At 48.1% G+C, this 23,112-nt stretch overlaps 1 protein-coding gene across 1 annotated transcript; it reads right to left on the minus strand.

The window, feature by feature from the left end:
- Positions 1 to 770: 770 nt before the first annotated feature.
- ISL2 (ISL LIM homeobox 2) lies at positions 771 to 8,368 on the minus strand. The gene is given in 7 exon segments (XM_020976005.2): positions 771 to 1,729; positions 2,255 to 2,422; positions 3,353 to 3,636; positions 5,900 to 6,064; positions 6,067 to 6,161; positions 7,104 to 7,293; positions 8,206 to 8,368. Coding segments are annotated over 7 exon segments (1,077 nt in total). The 5' UTR covers positions 8,264 to 8,368; the 3' UTR covers positions 771 to 1,612.
- Between the last annotated feature and the right edge of the window lie 14,744 nt (positions 8,369 to 23,112).

Genomic DNA, 23,112 nt, shown 5'->3' on the forward strand with positions numbered 1-23,112 from the left:
GACTCCCGGGGGTCTCGCTTGCAGGTGATGCCAGGGGCCGATAAGGGGCCGTCGGCCTCGCCTCTGTCTAGACAGAACTTAATGAATGCAGCGGCCCGAGGGAGGGGGGCAGCTGCGGCTGAGATCGGAGAAACCGACGGTCGGACGGACAGATGGACGGCAACATCCCTGCCCGGCTGAAGCCAGCAGCCGCAGCCCCTAAGGGCGCCTCGGTGGTCAGTTAAGGAACCCAACTGGTGTTCCTCCCCCACCGTATTTTCTCTTGGCGTTGATGGAAAACCCAGGCCCGGGGAGCATGACGGCCGAGGCTACTATGTGAGGCCTGGCTGATTGCAGAGGCCAGAGTCGCGGCTTGGGAGGGATGGGGGAGAAGGCGGTGAGTGAGGAATAGGCTGTCTGGAGTGTGAACCAGGAGGAGCAGGAGGTGATCGAGGATGGGGCTGGGACCTCAGGGGAGGAGGCACCATGGTGTTTGAAAGTGGAGGGCAGGTGTGACCTCCGGAAGAGGTGAGAGGAGCTTGTAAAGGGGAGAGTGGGAGGAGTGAGCCTTCCTTTTCCCCTACGCCGATCAACGTGAAGGCTCCAGTGCCAGGCGACTAGCCCTGGCCCTCGGGCGGCTTTACCCCACCCTGGCACAATTTGTATTCCTCTTTTTGTTTCCTTTTCCAGATCCACGTGGCCCATCCCACCTCCGGACCCTAAGGGCTGTGGGGCCCCACCCTCAGGCTGAGCCAACAAGACGCACACAGGGCAAGCCCAGAGGGTGTGGGGTTTTGCTTTTTATTATTAAGATCAAAATATCAGTCCCACTGTGAACTTGCTGTTCTCAATAAATAGCAATAACTTACGTTTGTTTCTTTGTTCGGCAAAGGCTCACACACTCTGTCCTCCATCCACTGATAAATTAAAACATTTGCAAGAAAAGTCTCTTTCTCCATATATTTGGGGTTTGGTTCAGTTTCGTTTTGGTTTTCCAGCAATCATGCGATTTGGGGCTTTGGGTATTCTTTCCTTTCCTTTCCTTCCTTTACCCTCCCCCCATCCCTAACCAACAAAAGCATTTTTTAAAAAAACCCACCAAACCAAAAAAGGAATGGCCAGTTGGTGCGAAGCTGACCCCAAGGCCCCAAGTGGGCCATAGGGAGAAAAGGAGAGGTCAGCCGTCCCCAGCTTCCGGGTGGGAATTGGTTTTCTTTCTTTTTATAAGCCACCAGGTGAGTTGGGATGAGGGGAGTCAGAAAGCCGGATTACATGGTGTATGGGGGGAGAAAGGGGGAGGGGTGAGGCCTAATCCTAGTAAATCCTCAATTTTGGTTTCACAAAATAAACCCAGCAGAGAAAGGGTTCTCCAGTCTGAAGAAGGAAGGTCACATCCTGGTGCTTTTGGCAGTCAAGACAGTATCTCTCTTTTCTCTCTCTCTCTCTCTCTCTCTCTCTCTCTCTCTCTCTCTCTCTCTCTCTCTCTCTCTCTCTGTCTTTCCTTTGAATAACAATAAGAATTAAAAAAAGGAGAGAGGGTTTTCAGAGAGCTGGAATGGCCTGCGCATGGGCGAGTCTCATGCAGGGAGCATGCGAAATCCACGGGAAGAGGGGCCCACGGGCCCCAGGCTCCTCACGTCTCCACAGGGCTGGGCACCATGCTGTTCGGAGTGTCCGGGAGCTGGGAGGATAAGGAGGTCACGTCGCTGCCAGAGGAGTTCCCCAGGGAGCCTGACTCAGAGAAGGACACCTGAGGTGGAAGGCAACAGGGAGAGGGTGAGGGAGGGATGGGAAGCATAAGCCCTGGCCATGCCTCCTCCTGGCCCCCCTGCTTACTTTGCCACGTGGGTCTGCAATAAAATGACTTTTAAAATAAATGGAATCCTCTCCACTGAGGGGCTGACAGCAAGAATAGGGACTTAGGAGGCAGGGTCCCTCCCCTGCCTGTGGAGTCCCCCCTCCCCCTCCAGGCTAATCCCTCTGGGTCAGTGCCCTCAGCAGGGGGGGTTGGGTCCTGTGTCCCAAAAGGGCCTTTCAAATCCCAAGCTAAGCACCCAGTTAGCATTGGAGCTGAACTCGGAGGTAGAGGGCTACTCTAAGCCTTCACAGAGGATTTGGGTTGGGTCCACCCCTCTTTCCCCTATTAGCCTGTACCCACATCCCGCCACGGGCTAAGGTCGAGGGAGAATCTTAGTGGAGCCATGGGCGTTGGGGGGGAGGAGAGGGGGGAGTCAGAAGAGAAGCTGAAGCTTGGGGGTGGGGGTGGGGTCCTCACCAGTTGCTGGAAAGCTGGCTGGTCCAGGTCACTTTGTAGGGCAAACTCGCTGAGTGCTTTCCAGGGCGGCTGATAAGTCTGTACCTCCACTGCACTGCCCTGCACGGCGCTCTCATGGCGGATTGGGCTGCCAGCCACCAGAGGCGTCCCGGTCAGACCCTGCAGGCTCTGAGGAGATCAGCACCCAGCTGATGTAAGGGACCCCAGACCAAAGTGACTTCCCCACCCACCCGCTTCACTGACTACACACTTGAAGGCTGGGCCCCTCCAACCGCCCAGGGAAATGCAGAGGAAAGCCCACATGCCCATCCCCGAAGCACACAAATAAAATGGCTAATATCCCCTAAGCCCCAACCCTGAGCTGGAATGGCCTATAAAGGGCTCTGAGACCCCTGACACCAGCCTGGCCAAAGGGCTCTGAGACCCCAGACACCAGCCTGGCCACACGCCTCCTTCCCCCAGGGTTAGAAACCTCAGGCTTCCCTGGACTGCGGGCCCCTCGGCCACCTCCCGCAGGCCCCAACTTCCTCCCCAAGAAGACCCGTCCGTGGCCTCTGAGCTGCCGCCACCTCCAGGTGCAACAGGTTCCGGGAGAGCAAAGCTTCCAACCGAATTACGCGGAGGAAAAGGCAAACCCCGAGATTAAGGAAGAAAGAAACCTCCCAACCCTAGCCAGCCGGGCTCTAGTCAGTCCCGTCTTCGCGCCTCCCAGGCCAGTTCCCTGCCTTCCAAGTTTTGAGGCAAATAGCTTCAACCCTGATACGATTCTGATACACACGCATACCCCACCTGGGGCGTCCAAGGGGGTACAGGAAGGTGCTGGCTTCAAGCTACTGCTGAAGGCACCAGGTTAATTAAAGTATCCCCCTTGCTCTTCAAAGCACCTACTTTGCCGGACCAAATAGTAACAATAATTCTATAGAGACATAAATACATATGTGTACGTATGTATATACACACACATATACATATATGTGTATACATATGGTCTACACTGTATACGTGTGGGTGTCTACACAACACACACACAGCGTCCACACCCTCCACTCCCCCCCCCACACCGGGAGCCGGGGCCAGTGGCAGAGACGCCTCACCCACCGTCTTGTCGCTGTGCTGTTGCTGCTGCAGCTGCTTCATGAGGATGGATTTCTTCTTGTCTTTGCAGCGTTTGTTTTGGAACCAGACACGGATAACTCGCGGGCTCAGCCCCGTCATCTCCACCAGCTGCTCCTTCATGAGCGCGTCGGGCCGCGGGTTGGCCGCGTAACAGGTCCGCAGCGTGTGCAGTTGCTTTTCGTTGAGAACTGTCCGCACCCGGGTCGTCTTCTCCGTCTGCTTGTGCACGTGCGGTCGGAGCGAAGGCTGCCGGCCAGAGCCTGCTTCTGAGGGGGTACGAGGGACGGGGGAGAGACCGGGAGAAAGCCCGTGTAGGAGGCAGGCGTTAGCACCGAGCTCCGCCCGCTGCCCCCAACGCATCTGTCACCTGTGGGAACTCCTTCTGATAGGGGGACAGGGGCAGGAGACAAGATGCTTTTCGGATTCGATTTATTTCGTTTAACTTTATTGCAATTTCCTTTCATAAAACAATTTCCACGCGTTATTTTGCTTGGCTTTTCGCTGAATTGAGGGCAGGAGCTTATTTCACTTTGGGTTTCCCGGACCGAGCTTAGCCTAGTGCCTAGCACATCGTAGTGCTTGAATAATGTTTGTTGATTGACTAATTGAATTAGTATTTATTCTATTTCTCTCTATCCCTTTGCCTCTTCCCTAAATTGCCACCAGCCTATCTAGTAATTCTTAAAATAGACAATGAAGACTCCAAACTTAGAATGGAACCTCCGCGCACACATCCCTGTCCCCTCTCTGGAAACACACACACACACACACACACACACACCCCTCCACCTTAGGCCATTAGAATGAGCTCAGCCTTACGCCCCTCCGCCCCCTCTGTCATCCACAATCCCCAAGGTTCTTTCTCTTCCGGAGCCTCTGCTCTCTTGCCACACACGGGAAAGTGCCGGCGTCCCAAGAAAATGCGCCGCTGGCTATGGACAAGTCTGCTCGGTAGCCCCAGGCCCTGAACAGCTTTCGCTGCAAACGCGGGCGGAGAAGTAACATCTCCAGTTGCCAGGGACTCAGGGCCACTTTCTCAACACTGAAGACATCGTCCCGTGATCTTTCTGGCTTTCTCCTCCTCCAATTACCCTTTTCCTCCCAGCACTCCCATCAGGGGTGCTTAGAGGAATCATTCAAATCTGAAAGGCCAGAGCAGCGCTGGGGATTCTGAAGGTCCCAGGCTTCTCCTTTTGGCTTGAGAGATGGATGGGGGGTGGGGAGGAAGAGGAAGAGAGAGGTCCCGAGACCTCTTTTCCCCTCCCAGTCAGACAACAACTGGGGTAGGAGCTGGCACGCTTTTACTCTCCTCTCTCTCCGGCCGATTATTCAGACAGCCCAAATGTTGTTTTAGTATAAGGCAGTGCCTTCCAGGCCTCTGATGAGGGAGGATGTCTCTGTTTTCTGGGATAGCTCAAAAGTGAATCCTTCGTAGCTGGCCCACTCCCTGGGGCTCTTTCCCTTCCTGCCACTGTGCCCTTCTTCTCCCAATCTCCCTAGGCTTCCTTCGCTCCTTGTTCCAAGCCCGGTTCTTTCTCTTCCAAGCTGTTCCTCACCTAAGATTCCTCTTCTCTTCTCCAGGGCTCTCCCTCCTTCTGGGCCTCCTGATCTAGAGATCAGGCTCCTCAGACTCAGAGCCCAGCCTCGGCCTCCTGAGACCCCAGGCTCCTTAGCTTTCTTGACACAGGGCCTCAGTTCCTTAGTTATACCAGGGTAAAGAAAGGGAGTCTTGAAACAGACCATCTTAGGAGCTTAGGACCAAAGGGCAAGTGGAGAGAGCCCCTTTGAGGGGGCTTAAAATAGGATCTGAGTTACTAAATGCCAGCTAAGGGCCCTCAGGCCCTGAATATTCACTAAACCATCTTAATTCACTTCTATATCTCTATCCAGGGAAAAACACCGGTACCCTGGGCTCCAGATACCGTATGCTCTCTACATATATTCAGATATCTGGGGCAGAGGCACTCTACTTATTCTGCACCTTCAATACACACACACACACACACACACGTCTACCCACTGTGTATCTTTGTCAGTCAACACTCCTATCTATGTCACAAACACAGGGACTCAAGCAGTTGCCTTAAGGTAGAATGGGGTCTAGTGAACCCAGCCAAGCTTCGTTTAGTTAGCAGTTGAATAGGTTCACTTCAAATAGAGTGCACCTAGGAAGAGTCTGACTTTCAGACTATATCTGAATTTTCAAAACACTGAAACCTCTCTGTCAGTGAAGGGGGCCCCTTACACGGAGGGAGATGGTACTTTCCCTAGAGAGGGTTTTGCAGCCCACATGCACACTGGTGTGTCTGTCTACCAGAGGCCCCAGTGTGAGACTTCAAGTATTAAATTACTCAAGGCCTCTCTCTCTCTCTCTCTCTCTCTCTCTCTCTCTCTCTCTCTCTCTCTCTCTCTCTCTCTCTCTCTCTCTCTCTCTCTCACACACACACACACACACACACACACACACTGCCCATAGGCATTATCTTTAAACTCCCCCGGACCAGGATAGAGATTTTCCATAGCCCTTACCTGACAGATGTAGGCCCCTGCTGCTTGGTAGGTGTCCTGGGCTCCGAGGACTCTCCACCGAGGCCCTGTCCAGCAGGAGGCTGTGATCTGCCCGGCACAGAAGCTCGTGATCCCTTAGGGAGAACTCATCCCCCGGCAGCAGCTGGCGACTGCAGACCGAGCAGCGAAGCACTCGATATGGTAGACATTCTCCCGGGCTCTCATCACCAGGTCGCTGCTGCTGAAACCCACCTTGCATTTGGCACACTTGATGCCGAACAACCTACGGAGGAGAATGGGGGTGAGGGATAGGAGGGGGAGTTTGCAAAGTCTGTGCCTTTAACTGCCTGCGAGGAATGCCCGAAGGATTCCAGTCTGCTCCCTGGCTCTAGGATAGGCTTTGCCCTCCTGCAGGCCCGAAGCTACTTCTCAGAGCAAACTAAAACAGCAACATGCCCACCGGCTAAGAGAAGAATATAATCCCGGGCCTCTCCTGATTTAATCTGTTCACCATTCTGTCTCTGCTTGTCTTCTTAATTCTCTCTCTCTCTCACACACACACACAAATATATCCTCGTGCAATTACATACACAGAAAAATACCTACACATTGACACACACATATATGCATATAGTCCCACTAATTACTATATTCATCTATATCCATATAGTAAAGCACAAACATTTGTACAAATGCTTCTACATATTCACTTCTATTCACACTCACTACTGTTACAAATATGCACACATACTCATACACACATACAGGCGCGTTTTGACAAACCTAAGTGTTTCCCCTTCTCTCTTTTTATCTCTGTTCCCTCTCTTTTTCTGTCTCTCTCACTCTAGCTAGTTCCAGGGTCACTACTGAGCAAGCACAGGGAAAAAGCTTGGCAGACTGTGTTGCCTGATACCACGGGAAACGATAGTTTTCAAACGACAAGAGCTCAGCGTTCCTGGAGAGGATCCCTGCTCCAGCGAACAAACGGGAGAGTGGACCATGCAGTGACAAGGAGGGAGAAAAGTTTCTGAGCAGCCCCAGGAGCCAGCACTAGGAAAGGCCCAGGTAGAGAGATGCGGGGGGCTCAAAGTGGGGAAAGCCGGTCCAGGTGGGCAGCTTTAAAATGAGCGCTGAAGAAACGGAGCCGGGGGACAGGGGGAGGCAGCCAAGGTCACGTTCCAGGTTGGGGCTTTTCTTTGGACGGATAAACAGCGACGCGCATCACCTGATATAGTCCCTTTTACAGTACGTCTTGCCGTTTCTCACAAAACACGTGCAGGTTTCGTCCAAGTACTGGCTGCATTCAGCGCACTTGAGGCAGGCTGCATGCCACTCGAGGTCCGGAGAGACCTTGAGGATGTACTGGTCATGAATCTGACTCCCGCAGCCGACACACATAGCAATCCCGGGCTTTTCTACGAGGGGAAATGAACAGAGGAGGCAGATTCAGGAACCCACCATCGCCGAACGTATTTGCAAAACAACTTTTATTTATGTATTTCTCTCTCTCTCTCTCTCTCTCTCTCTCTCTCTCTCTCTCTCTCTCTCTCTCTCTCTCTCTCTCTCTCTCTCTCTCTCTCCCCTCTTTCTTTCAAGAAAATCACGACCACCCATCATCATCAGGAAAAGGCCGCTATTACTAAAGGTTCGTCATTTGAAAGAAAAATACCACCCTCCAGATTTGCGAAGGCTTTTCCTCCCTCCCCAGATATTTCCATTTAGGATCCCTTGGACTTTTCTTTATTATTATTATTATTTTTAATCTAAAGGAGCTCAGTGCGAAGATGCGAAAAGCCGCCACCAAGAGCTCGTTTAAGCGTCGCCGAGCGCCGGGCTCTCCAGCCCCTGCCGCCCCGGGGCCGCTCGGCTGAGTGCACCCCGGGCTCCGCGACTCAGGCACCACCAGACACCTAATAGCCACAAATACAGAGGACTCGCCCCGCGCCGGCAGACTGGCACAACTCACAAGTACAAGGCGACATTCTTCCTTTGGAAAGCACGAAAGGCTAAAGGCGAGGAAAAAGAAGTCTGTGCCTCCCTGCGACCCTCAGTAAGCCTCAAACCTGGCGGCATAGCCCCGGGCCAGCAAGAATAGTCTCTGATCCCCAAATATTAATAATATTCGCCACAGGGAGAAACAATCCTGGGATCCAGAGGGGCTGGTGCATTCGTTTAAACATTGTCTCCCCAACCTCCTTGTCAAAGAGAAGCCACTTGTAGAAGCTGCTAAGCATATATATCAGCAAAATATTTTCTAATATCATGCACACACACAACACGCGCAGGCAGGCACGCGCGCACACACATACACACATAAAAAGACTTACTCTTGGAATGATCCCCCATAGCACCCAGAAAAGGATAATTAAAAATAATATCCACCATGCGCAAAGTGTTATGATGCGGACAGAAGGATGGTCGGGCTCGTCCAGTCTCGGCTCTTTGCTAACTAACTCCTCCAGCCTGGAGGACTTGGGTGGGAGAGGAATTCTGCACTAGCCCCGCACGCCGCATGACATCAGCACGCTCCCAGCCCCCCGGGCCCAGAGCCTGGGGGCGGGGTCTGTGACGTCACAGCAGGGTTTAGAGATGAGGGGGAGGCGGGGAGATGGGAGAAGAGGTGATGTGGGACGGGAGAGGAGAGGTGGGGGGAGCGCAAGGGAGATTGGCCGAGGGGGAATGGGGGCAACTTGATTGGCCAGAGTGAACAATGGAACGCAGACACCTCCCCCCCCACCCCGTAATCTACAAGAATTCTCTCCAGCTCCCCCAGTGCAGTCATTACAGACCGTCAGTCAGTATTTAGCAGAGCCCCGCAAGTCGGCAGCTCTCTCCCTCTTAGCTCGCACGGTGCTGAGCCTTCCCGGCCCCGGGCGGCTGCTCCTCCCCTCCGCTGTCCTATGTCTCATTCAGGAGATGAATCTGGCCCTATGAGAGCTGGAATGTAGACCAGCGCCGCACTTACTACTTAGGATTGTTCTCCCAGCCTTTTAAAGGGGGGAGGGGGGAAAACACACACACACACACACACACACACACACACACACACACACACACACACACACACACACACACACACACACACACACACACACCCCTGCTAGGGGCGGAGGTGGCTGGCTTTGTTTTGATGGGACTTTGAAAATCACCAACCCCCTTACGGGTTCTCCCTGCGCCTTCCTCCCGGGGCTGCGATCTGGAGAGGTGAACTTGGGTAATGCTGATGTGAAACGATTCTGAGCATTCTCATTTGGCTTCCCTTCCCCCTCCCAACATCTGCCCTATGTGGATATAGGTTCTGACATTGGACAAGGCCAGAGAGAGAGCTGTTCTCTCGCTTAGGCTGGGAAGGAAAGGTTAGGATGGATCCTGATCTTGGTTTTCCAAAGTGTCTTTTTTTTTTAAGGCTGAAATAGACTCAATGAAAATATGATGCATTTATTAAATGTTAGCAGAATATGGCCGTTCCTGCTGGGAAGGATGGGAAAGTCATTTACAGATGTTTTCCGCTTTTAGGGCAAATTACTTTTTAGAAACGATTCCGTATTGTTCGTAACCAATAGTAAGGGAAATAACGAGACGTGTATTGACTTTGAAGAGCTGATTCCCTGAAACTATTTCTGGATGGGGTGTGTCAATCTACTCCACTCATACTCCTCTCATCACCCCTATTTTTGCTGGACCAAAGTGCTCCACGACCCTTTGGAATGTAAGGTGCTCGGGGATAAGGGTCATCTTTGCTTTTGTATTTGTATATTTAGAGCTTAGCACACTTCCTGGCGCATAGAAACTTAAAGGTTTATTGACCAACTCTTTTGCCCATGGTAGTTCAGGCGTTTTAGTCGAATCGTATTCTTCCTGACCCAGTGGCAAAGAGACTGGAGTAGTTTGCTATTTTCTTTTCCAGCAGGTTAGGCAAACAGAGGTTATGACTTGCCCAGGGTCATACACCTCCTGAGTGTCTGAGGCAGGGCAGCCTTTTCATTCATTCATTCTCTGGGTAGAGATGGACAATGGGAGCTTCAGACAGGGGAAAGGATACAACATTTCTGAGCCGAAATGTTCCCCGGATTTGTTTTTGCTTTTTTAAATTAAAGTGGTTTTCATTTTTAAAAGATTGTTGGGCCCCTGCTTTGGCTCCTAAGCACAAAAAGACCAACAGAGTGAATCTTTCTTTTCCTTTTCTCTTCTCTTTTTACCTTTGTCCTCTCTTTCTGGCTACCTCCCTATGTGTGTCTGTGTCGGTCTCTCTGTCTCTCTCTGTTTCTGTTTGTGTGTCTGCATTCGTCTGTCGGTCCCTGTGTCTCTGCCCTCCCTTCTTCCCTTTTCCTTTCTCATTCTCACCCAGCCTCCTTCCCCTCTACACAACACGGGAGTTCTAGAGCCTTCAGCCTAATTTCATTTCAAACCTTTTCCAGAAGAGCCCTCCAAGGCATTGCTGATGCTGGAGAACATAACCCAGATTGGAGCGCTGGACAAAAACTTTCCCCCACGCCCTATGATTCGGGAGGAAAAGTCTAAGAGAAACAGATGAGACGGATCCAAGCTGTGGCTCCGGAGTCATGAGATCTCATAGTTCTCTGCCCCAACTCCCCCACCTCCCTTGACTTGGCTGCTTCCGAGCTACTGCCCCTTGCGTCTCGTGCCTCACCTGTCTTTAACTTACTCTACTGTTCCTAGAAATTACTCTACCGACATAAAGTAACAGTAACTGCAGGAACAGTATTAATAACAAAAACTAATTTACATAGGGTCTCATGATTTGCAAAGCATGTCACATATATTATCTTATTTGACCCTCACAACAACCCTAGGATGTAGGTCAAATTCTCTCCATTTTAGAGATTCAGAAACCAAGGCTCAGGTGGCAGCTGGGTGGTGCAGTGGATAGGGCTCCGGCCTTGGAGTCAGGAGGACCTGAGTTCAAATCCAACCTCAGACACTTGACACTAGCTGCGTGATCAAGGGTAAGTCACTTAACCCCCATTGCCTCACACACCCCTCCCCCCCGCCAAAAAAAAGGCAGAAACCAAGGTCAGAAAAATTAAACGACTTATCACACAGCTAGGAAGTATCTGCCTCCTTCCTGGAACCCAGGGCTTTCTGATTCCAATTCTAGGGCTCCACAGGGCCCTGGATTTAGAGACGTAAGGCATCGGCAGCGTAATGAACTCCAAATTCCCTTCACCTTGCTGAGGGTCAGCTTTCTCATCTGTAAAACGAGCATAACAACTCGGGTGGGGTGGGGGAGAATGAGCCCTAGAACAGGTCCTACTTGATGGAATTGTCGAGAAGATCAAATGAACTAATAATGGATGTAAACTTTAGGAACCCAAATGGGGAGCTCAGAGATCATCTCCTGGGTTCTTAACCTCAGGTCCGTGAACTTGTTTTTTTTTAATTGAGGATAACTATTTCACAATAATTAGACTCCTTTTTATTTTACTTTATGCATTTATAAACAATATTTACATTCCCTCTGTATCTTATTTTATGCATTTATAAATATGATTCTGAGAAGGGGTCTATTGGCTTCTCTAGACTGTCAAAGAGGTTCAGGACATTTTTTTTTAAATGGTTAAGGGAACCGAGGCCAAGAAACGGCTGGAAAGAATTTGGATTTAGAGACAAGGCTCAATTAATTGCCACTTACTACAAGAGGCCTTTCCTGTCAGTCAACATTTATTAAGCGCCTACTATACGGTCAGGCATTGTGCTAAGCTCTGGGGATATATAGGCAAAAAACAGTCTTCTCGCTTGAAAAGCTTCCAATCGAATGGAGCAGACGAACTGCACAAACGAGCCAGGTTATAGAGATAATCCAATGGAGGTAATTAACCGAAGGAAGGCAGGCATGGCTTTAAGGGGCCCAGGGAAGGCTTCTCCGGCTCTAGCCTGTGGGATTTGAGCTGGAACTCCAGTGACTTTTTCCTTATGTTCTGTATCATTTGTAATTGCTTACCTGCCGACACGTGGTTTCCCCCAGGTAGACCGTAAGCTCCTTGAGGGCAGGGACGGTTTCGTTTCTATCTCCGCATCCCTGGTGCCTGGCACAGTGCCTGGTAAAGTAGGCGCTTAATAAATGCTTGTTGAATTGAACAGAACTGTAGCAGCAAAGGCTTAGGATTCGAACCCAGGCTCCCGGCTTTCTCAGCGCCCTTTCCACTGGAAATGAAAGTTATTCTTTTTCGTTCCCCAGCCTTCCTCATCCCCACCCTTGCCCTTGGCTAGGGTCTAGACACCTCCGCTCAGCCCGGGCTTTTCCCTTCCCTACCGCCTCCAGCCAAAAATAAACAAACGAAGCCGGCTGGGTGGGGGCAGGGGCTGGGGGAGGGGAAGAAATTTCGAAGTGAGGTGGGGGTGGAGGTGAGGTGAGGTGGGGGAACTGCTGCCGGATGTCCGGAGGCCTCCCGGGGCCAGGAGGGACCAGGATGAGGAGGGAGCTCGGACTAGACAGCGGGCGGCGCTGAGCCCCGCCCCCCACCCTCCTCCTCCTCCTCCTCTGGAGAGGAAAGCAAAGGAGAGAATGTCACCCGAAGTACCATCAATAATTCAGGGCCCCGCGCAGGGGCTGCTCTGGAGCTCAGCGGCGCAGCCCAGCCTAGGGCTCCGGCTCCGGGGCTGGAATCAAGGACTCGGAGAAGGCCCCGAGGTCAGCAGTGAGGGCAGGGCAGCCTGTGGGGCCCAAAATCCAAGCCTCCTCTACTTAGCCAAGTCCCTTAACTTCACTGGGCCTCAGTTTACTAGTCTGTAAAAGGAAGCGATTGGACTAAATGACCTCTAAGGTGCCGGTCCTAAGACGGGGAGGCCCAGAAGGGAGAAAAGATTTGCCCAAGGTCGAATGAAGAATGGGTAAAACAGGCAGTAAGAACTGGGCAGGGGGACTGAACGGGAAATATGCTGCCCAACCTCCTGGTGAATCGGGATGGTGGGCTCGGGGTGCAGAATGAGATGGGCGTTTTTGGACGTGCCCAATATGGAAATTTGTTTTACTTCACTACGCATATTTATTACAGGGGTGTTGTTTTTCTTTTCTTTTTTCAAAAGATATGGGGGAGGGGGGGAGAGACAGAGAGACAGAGAGAGACAGAGAAGGAGGGGAAAGGAAGGGAGGGAGGGAGAGAGGAAAGAAAAGAGGATTGAGGCTTTTTTTTTTTAAATACAGGCAACCGAAGGAAGACCAGAAAAAGGCACAGACAAGCGGGGAAGCTTTGAAAGCTACAGGTTGGTCTAATTATTCTTAAAAAGAAAATCAAGCAGTATGTAACATGGATCTGTAGTTTCATGTATAATCCTCCTTTTTGTCCTATAGATACACAAATACCCATTCAACTTAATTTTTAAAAATAACTTTAGAATAAAAAAATTTTTAAAAAACCTTGTTTTAAAAAAGAAAGGAAGAGGAGCCAGGTGTCCTCACACCTAGCCGAATTGCTAATCTATGCACTGTTAGAGAAGAAAGGGAGCTGAGAGATCCTTTAGTCCAGAGGTCCCTAACCTTTTTTGTGTAATGGACCCCTTGGGTGTCAGTCTGGAAAAGGTACCCCTTTTCAGAATAATGTTTTTAAAATACATAAAATAAAATACATATAATTGCAATGGAAACCATTTATGCTGTTATCAAATATCTTTTAAAAAACACCTTAGGCTAAGTACCCCAGATCTAGTCCATCCCCCTTCATTTTACATAGTTGGTAACTGAGGTTTTAGAGTGACGTGTGAATATCTTGGAAAAATGAAGGAGAACCCACTGCTTCCCCAGGACTCCTAGGGAGAAGGGGGAAAAAGGCTGGAATTGCCCAGAATGATGGGAGTGAGGGGCAGCTGAAGGCTGCCCATACTGGGGGAAAGGATTTGGCCAGACATCTTCTGGCTGCCTCTACCTCAGCCAGGAAGTCTTCCCAGAAACTGCTTGCCTGAGACTCTCTTTTATGAGAGGGACCAAGAGTTGAAGTCAGTTGCATCCCTGTCTCCCTGGCCATGCTAGAAGCTGGGAATACAAAGAGAAAAATGAAATGGTCCTTGCTCTCAAACAGCTTGCATCTCATCACCAACCCTCTGTGGCACTTATGGTAAGTGTGTGACCCTGTGCATGTCCTTTCATCTTCAGTCTGTTTTCTCATCTATAAAATAGACATTCATAGACCATCTATCTCTTGGTTGTGGTGAGTAAAGTTCTTTCTAAACTTAAAGTCCTGGCCCAGAAATGACAATGACACAAACACTGGTTGATTTTCTACAGAATCGGAAAGTGAGGTAGATGTCCTTATCCATTTGAACAGAAGGAGAATTCAGGGCCAACTCAAAACTCCTATGTGGAGAAGGGGAAAATATGAATTCCTTCAGCAGTGTGATCCTGGAATTTAGCCTCTGAGTCAAAGGAGAGAGATTTCCTGGGTAGTGTCAGCCTTGGGAGAGTGGGGAGGGGTGCGCTGTGGTAAACTTCAAGTTTAAAATTTTCAAAATTTAAAAGTTCTGGGACTGGACCTTTTAGAGACCCAAGAGGATTTCCCAATTCAGTATGATCCTTAGAAAAAGAAGAGGATTTCCCATCTAGTTCTTGAGTAGCATACTACTTAAAAACCAAAGCCAGTGGATCATTTGGACACTGATGGTTCTATTATAAAGAGATTGCTCATTCAGCAGCCCCAAAGTATGTCTGATTCCAAATCACTGATGAAACCATGAATCGGGGGGGGGGGCCTATGTAGGAACCTGTTGGAGGGCTATGGATCCACCCAAATGGCAAAGGTTTGCCCTGGTAGCAACCCCAGTTCAGTCAGTATAAGAAGGACACTGATGAACACAGAAAGGCACTGTAGCATGGTGGATAGAGAGCAAATCTTTGAAGCCAAGGAGACATGGGTTCAAATCTCATCTCTTACACGTGTTGGTTGTGTGACCCTGGGCGAGACAGTTAGGCATTCAATACCCTGGGGAACTCTTTAAGACTATGAGTCATAGGAAGGTGCCAATTTGTAAGTGCCGATTTTGGTAAGGGTAGTTTCCTCACCTAGGAGTCCCCAATATTAATAAAACCACAGATTCAGTATATAGTCCTTGTCCCTAATGATAATTGTAGAATCATAAATCTGAAACTGGAAAGGACCTTGGAAGCTATCTATTCTTTTGTCTGTTTGTTTGTTTTTGCTAGGCAATGGGGTTAAGTGAATTGCCGAGGGTCACACAGCTAGTAAGTGTTGTGTGTCGGAGGCCAGATTTGACCTCAGATCCTCCTGACTCCAAGGCCAGAGCTCTATCCACTGGGCCCTGGAAGCTATCTATTCTACCCCTCATTCTGCAGTTCAGGAGACTGGAGCCCAGAGAGATTAAGTGAGAGGATCCACCAGTAGGCAAAAAAGATGGTGAAGGACCTTCAGTTCATATTATATGAGCATTAGACAAATAAACAGGGGATATTTATCCTGGAGAAGAGAAGACAGGGTGAACATAATAGTTGGGTTCAAGTATTTGAGATACTGTATCAGGGGAGAAGGTTTGGATCTGTTCTGTTTGGCCACAGAGTCCAGAACCAAGAACGCTGGGAGGAAGCTGCAGAAAGGTTGCATGTTGGGAAGGACTTTGTGGTGATGGGAGCTGTCCAAGAGTGGAACGCACTGACTCAAGAGCTGGTGGCTTCTCCCTTCTTGGAGCTCTTCAAGGTAGAGAAGCAGGATGATCATCTGGGCATGTGATAGTGAGGATTCCTTCTATGCACAGTTTGGCCTTTTGGCTCAGAGAGCTCTTCCAGATCTCAAATGCTGTGATTCTTTCTGAGCCTTTATCTGGTTATAAAGGACTCACTTGTGAGTCCTTCAAATCTTCTATATTTTCAGTGAGGTGAAATAAAGACGCTCTTACTCATATGCATTGCTACCTTGAGTGCTTGTATGAGATCTGGGACCCTGTTAAGTGCACTGAGGAAAACCTGGATGTGAGCCAAACCCAATGGATTCATATTCTACTGAAGGAACTCAGAATGTGAAAGCTCTTAGCAGGGGCTCCCAATTTTTTGTTTTGGTCCCTCGAACCCTTAACAACAACCACAACAACCAGAATGATGTGTTGTGAATCTCCAAAGTAATTTAGCCATTACTATTATTTACTGCTTAAGGCTCCATGAAAGAATTTTTGGCATGCATCCCTTGGACCATGTCTCAAATCCCCAAAGGATTTAAATGGAGCTACTGACCTATGGGAAGCAGGAAAGATTTTCTATAGGAGGCAGTGCTTGAGCAGAATCATTGAGGAATGTAGGGATTCTAAGAGATCGAGGTGAGAAGTGAGTGCATTCCAGGCAAAGGAGGTGAAATGTGAGTTGGGGAACACCAAATAGGCAGATGTGGCCAGAAAGTGGATGAAAGGGGTGGTAGGCAGGAGTCCCATGATTGTGAGGGCTTTAAATGCCCAAATAAGGATTTCTCCTTGTTAGGGTACAAAGAGTACCCTTTACCTTTCCACTGAATACTTGCTGGCCCAAGGACAATCACATTAAAGAGAATGACTGAGTCATGACTATTATATATCTAAGCCACACCCTTGGACATAGCCAGTAAAAGAGAGTGGACAGATCTGATTAAAAAAAAAAAAGATTGGAGAATTGAGCATGGACAGAGATCAGAGCTAAGAGAGGCTCCACTCAGATGGCAGGCTTAGGTCCTTGGGGAAGGGGACTCTGTTTATTCATCCCTCCCTCCCTAGGGAACCCCTGAGCCCCAGGAACCAGGAACCCTGAGTCCTGGGCTTCGGTTCCTGGAGGGACCCTAGATCTTGTTTCCAGATCCCAAGTCGTACTTGCACATTATAGATCAGGACAGATGAACTTAAACATGAGTCACTTTGCCAGCTTCCTATCTGTGTGGCCAAGAGTACGACATTTAAACATTCTGGGTTTTTTGTTTGTTTGTTTGTTTTTAGCTACGCAATGGGGTTAAGTGACTTGCCCAGGGTCACACAGCTGGCAACTGTTAAGTGTCTGAGGTCATATTTGAACTCAGGTCCTGCTGACTCCAGGGCCAGTGCTCCATCCACTGTACCACCTACCTGCCCTGACATTTAAACCTGTTGGTGATCGATTTTCTCATCCGCAAACCAGGGACAATACTTTCAAGGGTTATTTATAATACCTCAAAGTTTATGGGAGGGAGGCAGCTAGATGGCACAGTGGATAGAGCATTGGCCCTGAAGTCAGGAGGACCTAAGTTCAAATCGGGCCTCAGACTAAACACTTGACACTTACTAGCTGTGTGACCCTGGGCAAGTCACTTAACCCCAATTACCGTACCAAAAAAAATTGCAAAAAATATTCCTCCCACTTTCTTTATATTACTGTTTCTTCCCAATGACACCCTCACCATAGATTCTTCTCTTATAACAAAGGGGTGCAGTGAAATAAAACAAATCATACATTTCTCATGTCTGACAACACATCCCCCATTCTCTCTGTCCCCCACCTCTCTGGCAAGAGGAAGGTGGTATGTTTCTAAACCTAAGGTTTCAGTCTTCTTTTTTTCTTGCTTAATAGTATTTTAATTTTTTCCAATTACATGTAAAGATAATTTTCAGCATTCACTTTTATAAGATTTTTAGCTCCAAATTTTTTCCTCCTTCCCTCCCCCCTCCACAAGACAGCAAGTTATCTGACATAAGCTATACACGTACAATCATATTAAGCATATTTCCCCATTAGTCATGTGGTGAACGAAGAATCAGAACAAAAGGGAAAAACCATGAGAAAGAAAAAAACAAAAAAGAGAAAATAGTATGCTTCCATCTGCATTCAGACTCCATTGTTCTTTCTCTGGATGTGAATAGCATTTTCCATCATGGGTCTTTTGGAATTGCCTAAGATCATTGTATTGCTGAGAAGAGTTAAATCTATCAAAGTTGGTCATCGCACAATGTTGTCACTGTGTATAATGCTCCTCTGGTTCTGCTCACTTCACTCAGCATCAGTTCATTCAAGTCTTTCCAGGTTTTTCCAAAATCTGCCTGCTCACCATTTCTTAAAGCACAATAGTATTCCATTACTTTCATACACTACAACTTGTTCACCCATTCCCTGATTAATGGACATCCCCTGAATTTCCAATTCTTTGCCACCACAGAAAGAGCTGCTATAAATAGTTCTGAACATGTGGGTCTTTTCCCCTTTTTTATGACCTCTTTGACATACAGACCTAGTAGTACTATCTCTCGATCAAAGAGTATGCAAATTTTATAGCCCTTTGGGCAAAGTTCCACATTGCTCTCCAGAATGGTTGGATCAGTTCTCAACTCCATCAACATTGCATTAATGTTCCCATTTTCCCACATCTTCTACAACAGGTATGATTTTCCTTTTCTGTCATAGTAGCCAATCTGATAAGTATGAGGTGGTACCTCAGAGTTGTTTTAATTTGCCTTTCTCTAATCAATAGTGATTTAGAGCATTTTTTCATAGTACTATAGATAGCTTTGATTTCTTCATCTGAAAACTGCCTTTCAGTCTTCTAAAGTCACTGAACTGATCAGAATTTCCATGTTGTTTTGTTCTAGATTCAGATTCAGGGTTACACTAAAGTATGTTATACACAAAGGTACCAATGATTAGAACTGAAGAAAAAAGAATAAAATAAATACATAAGAAAGAATTTAAAAACCTGTGTTTTAAATCAATCAATATAAATAAATAATTTTCAAAAAAAGAAAAAAAGTTCCAATGACTGACACTAGCTCACCAGTGGGAAAACAGAAAGCAGGGAGACCAGAGGGACGTTGAGTCTTCTGGAGAGGGGAAGAAGGGCTGAGAGGTAGGAAGGGAGGTCAGAAATTGGATTTTCTCTTCCTTTCTGCACGGTTTTCCTTTCCTTTTAGGATCCTAATAACTGTGATGCCCTCCTCCCTCTATACATGACCTTCCATCTCTAGCTCCCATGCCTTTGCCTAGGCTGTCCCTCATGCTTGGAATGCCCTCCCTTTGCAGCTCTGCCTCTTAGAATCACTTAGCTCTATTCAAAGCCCTGCTCAAGAGCCACGCCCTTCCTGACCTCTGAAATCGCTGAATTTACTTGGTATGTAGTCCGTGTTTACTGCTCTGCACACATGCTGCTTCTAGGCGCTCCCTAGCCTCCCAATAGAATGTCAACACTTCAAAACCAAGACTCTCATTTCCCCCCTTTGTTTCCCTAGTGCAGAGGGCTGGGTGTATGTCGGGCTCTTAACAGATGCGTGTTAGACTGATTGAAAATTGTAATAAACTCATGGGCCATTAGAGCTGCAAAAGACTTTAGAGCTCTCTAGTCTAGGCCTCAGTGGACAGAGGAAGAAATAGAGCCCCAAAGATGGGAAGCGATTGTTCAAGCCAATTGTACACTGGGGTTAGTCCAACAGCTAGAATTAGGGTCTAGTTCTTTTGAGTACCAGCCTAGGGCTCTTACAAGTTCTTTCTGTTCCTCCCTCCCTCATCCTCCAATCTTTCCCTGCCTCCTTCCTCCTTTTTCTTTCTTCCTTCTTTCCTTTCCTTCCCTCCTTTCCTTCTTTTTTCTCCTTTCTTTCCCCCTTTCCTTCCTGCCTTCCCTTCCTCCCCCCTCCCTTCCTCTATTTCTTCCTTCCTTCCTTCCTTCCTTCCTTCCTTCCTTCCTTCCTTCCTTCCTTCCTTCCTTCCTTCCTTCCCATTCTCTGCCTCTTTCTTCCTTTAATTTTCTTACCTTCTTCATATCTAACAATTAAGAGCCCTCTGATTCTCATGTTTCCTGCTCTGTCCTCTCTGCCCCTCATTCTAGGTCTATTCCTCTCCATCCTTCTCTCCAATTGCAGGCAGAGCTATCCAGCTAGTCTAGCCATGTCTCACAGGCCCCCAGGCAGCCCTTCTCCGATTCTTCTGGGTGACCAAAGAACCAGCAGGAACCCCATCCATCTCCAGAGAATGCTCCCCTTAGAGCTAAGCTCCTCATTGGCTTTACCCCTTGCTGCTCCTTGGGTGGAAAACTTCCTGGGGCAGGAGAAATCTTCTCCCTCTGCATGGGGAGGGCAACATTTCTCCCAGAGATGACAGGAGACAGAAATAGGACATTTTCCAAAGCCTGAGATGCAATAAAGATTGAGTGAATGGTTTCTCTAAAGGCTCCTGGGCCCTGAGCAGAGTTATCTGTTATTTGATCCCCAATGGCAGGACTTATATTATTGTTAATAACCTGGGCTTTCCATTATCTAAGAGTGCTTAAGAGATTTCAAGACAAAGGAGATAACACAGGCCATCGTTTCCCCCAGCTGACAGCGCTAATGTGTGGAAGAACAGGGAGCACGATCATGGATCCAGGCCGTGGAAGGAAAGCCCATATGCCTATGGTCTCCAGTTTCCTAGTGTGTGGACCCCACACCAATCAAACCCTGAACGATATTCTTGTGTTACCCTCTTTGAACTCCTGTGCAATTTCCCACTGGGAAGACATTTTTGTTGTAGAAACAGCTTTGGATGGGAAGTCAGAAGACCTAGGTCCAAATCTAGGCTCACATCCTTCCTAACTATGGAACCCTGGGCAAGTCACAGTCCATGACCCTGAACCTAAGAGCTTTGGGAATAGCAATGCTGTCCTCAAACCATGAGACCTCCTTTTAGCCCAGCCTCCATAGCCATAATGAAGGGGGGGTACCATCTCCTCTCAGACTGTGATGGAGACAGCCCAGTACTCTGAACCCAACAGCAATGCTTCTAGCCCGGTGACCTTGGCCATTATCATGGGAAAGAGTCCCCATAGAGATACAGCCTGGCACCTGCTCCTTTTAGGAGAGGCTACAGCCACAGGCATCGTTGAGCCAGAAAGGAAAGTTCTTGTCACCAAAGTCCTTGTGTTGATTCATCATCAGAAACTGATATGATGGATTTTATCAGTGGAAACAACATTAAAGAAGAAGCATTGCCATGTGCCTTGCTGCCGAGCCGTAAGAAACACGGCTCCTTCCCATCTGACACGTAGCTGGAATCTTCCCTATTATGCTGACTTTGCCATTAGAATGTGAGCTCCTGCAGAGTAGGGACTGGTTTTACTTTTCTGTGTGTATCCCCAGCACAGTACCTGGCACATAATAGGTGCTTAATAAATATTCATTGACTGCCTACACTCACTCATGTTTGGGGGAAAGCCACACCTACCTATTCACTTGTGTTTTGGTCCCTGGGCTGAAGGAGGTTATACAACACACTACTCATACTTAGGTGGGAGAGAGCTGGAAGAAGCCTAAGCTAGCCAAAGCTTCAGCCTGGAAAGCTGTGACAGAAACCAAAATTACATTTTTAAAATAAATGTTTATTGATTGTTTAATTTTACAAATTAGGAAACTGAGGCACAGAGTTATGTTTTGTATGATGCTAGAGCATGGAGTCAAGATAAGGAAACAGCTCTGATGGAATTCAAGAGGTTCAAAAGTTTGCTGCTGGATAGAAAGCAAACCCAGACCAAGTTGTATAGGGCCTAGAGCAGCATCCCTGGTGGAATTGTATCCATGTACTAGAAAAGATGGATATGGAATCCACTGAGCTTTTTTGTTTGGGTCCCCAAGTTTCCAAGATGTTCAATGGTACTCAGTTAAAACATTCACCTATGGAGCTCCTCATGGATGGTAAGGAGTTCTAGATGTTTTGATACCTGCTAACACCAACATTTCCTTGAGTACCTTGCTCTCAAAGTCTCTCCCTCAGTTAGAGCGGATCCTGGTAGGGAAGCCATACATTGAAAAATATTTTTGCTATAACACTTTGAGGGCATCTTCCCCATAGGCTCTTGAATGGAGGAGTGATATAATCAGACCTGAGCTTTAGGAATATCAGTTTGGTAACTGTGCATGAAAGATGAGTTGGACAGGGGAGAGACCAGAGGCAGGTAGGGAACCCAGTGAGGGAGTCATGATGATAATCCAGGCAAGAGATGATAAGGTCCAGAACTGGGTGGTGATATGAGTAGAAAGAGGGGATGGATGCCAAAGAAGGCATGGAGGCAGGATCAACAAGACTTCAGCAACTGGATATGAGGCTCAGCAAAGAATTGGAGATGGGGGCAGCTAGATGGCACAGTGGATAGAGCACTGGCCCTGGAGTTAGGAGGACCTGAGTTCAAATCTGGCCTTAGACACATGATACTCACTAGCTATGTGACCCTGGGCAAGTCACTTAACCCCAATTGCCTCACCGCAAAAAAAAAAAAAAAGAATTGGAGATGGCTCCTAGGTTGTGAAGCAGGGAGGTGGTGGTTCCCTAGTTAGAAATAGCCAAGTGAAGAGAAGGAGGAGGTAGAAGGATAACAAGTTCACTTTTGTAAGAACTGTAGGACATGCAGGCAGTTAGTATTCCAGTAGGCAGTTAAACTGTAGCCCAGGAGAGAGATTAAAGCTTAGATATGTCGTTTTGAGAGTCTCTGCAGAGGGACAATAGTCAAAGCCATGGGAGCTGATGAGGTAATCAACAGACTATAAAGAGAGAAAGAAGAGAGACCTGGGGCTACCCTCACAGTTAGTGATGAGTCTACAAAGGTTCCATTCCAAGAGGGAAGGTAGGAAAACTAGGACAGAGTAGCATCACTGAAAACCCAGACAAGGATAGGGCATCTACAAGGAGCAAGTAGAGAACTGCTGAAATGCTACGAAGAGGTCAAGAAGGATGAGGTGATTAAAGGCCTTTGGATTCAGCAGAAGAATTCATTGGGGACCTTGGAGAAAGCCATTTCAATCCAGCTGTGGGAACCAAAGTCTATTTGCAAGGGATTAAGAAGTGAATGGGAGGTGAAAAGACCAGAAATAGCCCTGGAGCCTAGAAATATTTTTCTGGAAGTTTGACTATGAAAGGGAGTAGAGATATAGGAAGATAGCTTGAGGGGGTGGTAGGAACAAGTAAAGGTTTAGTAAGAGTGGGAGAGATTTGAGAATGCAGGGGGTCAGGATTAGGAGAGGTTGAAATTTAGGGAGACATGCCCACCAATTGGGGAATGGCAAAACTAATTAGTAACGTATTCATCATGTGAGAATATATTCATATGAATATCATTGCACCATAAGAAACACTAAAAGAGATGGTTTCAGAGAAACTCCGGAAGACTTGTGTGAATTGTTGCAGAATGAAGTAAGAAGAACAAAAATATAATATATACATTACCAACATCATAAAGAAAAGCAGCTGTGAAAGACTCGGGAACTCCACTCAACCCAACCCCAACTGCAGAGGACATATGAGGATGAAGTGCACTGCCCCCTCTTGACAGAGA

This window comes from Phascolarctos cinereus, unplaced genomic scaffold, assembly GCF_003287225.1.
Source record: "Phascolarctos cinereus isolate Bilbo 61053 unplaced genomic scaffold, phaCin_HiC Scaffold_3;HRSCAF=262, whole genome shotgun sequence".
NCBI classification, from domain to species: domain Eukaryota; kingdom Metazoa; phylum Chordata; class Mammalia; order Diprotodontia; family Phascolarctidae; genus Phascolarctos; species Phascolarctos cinereus.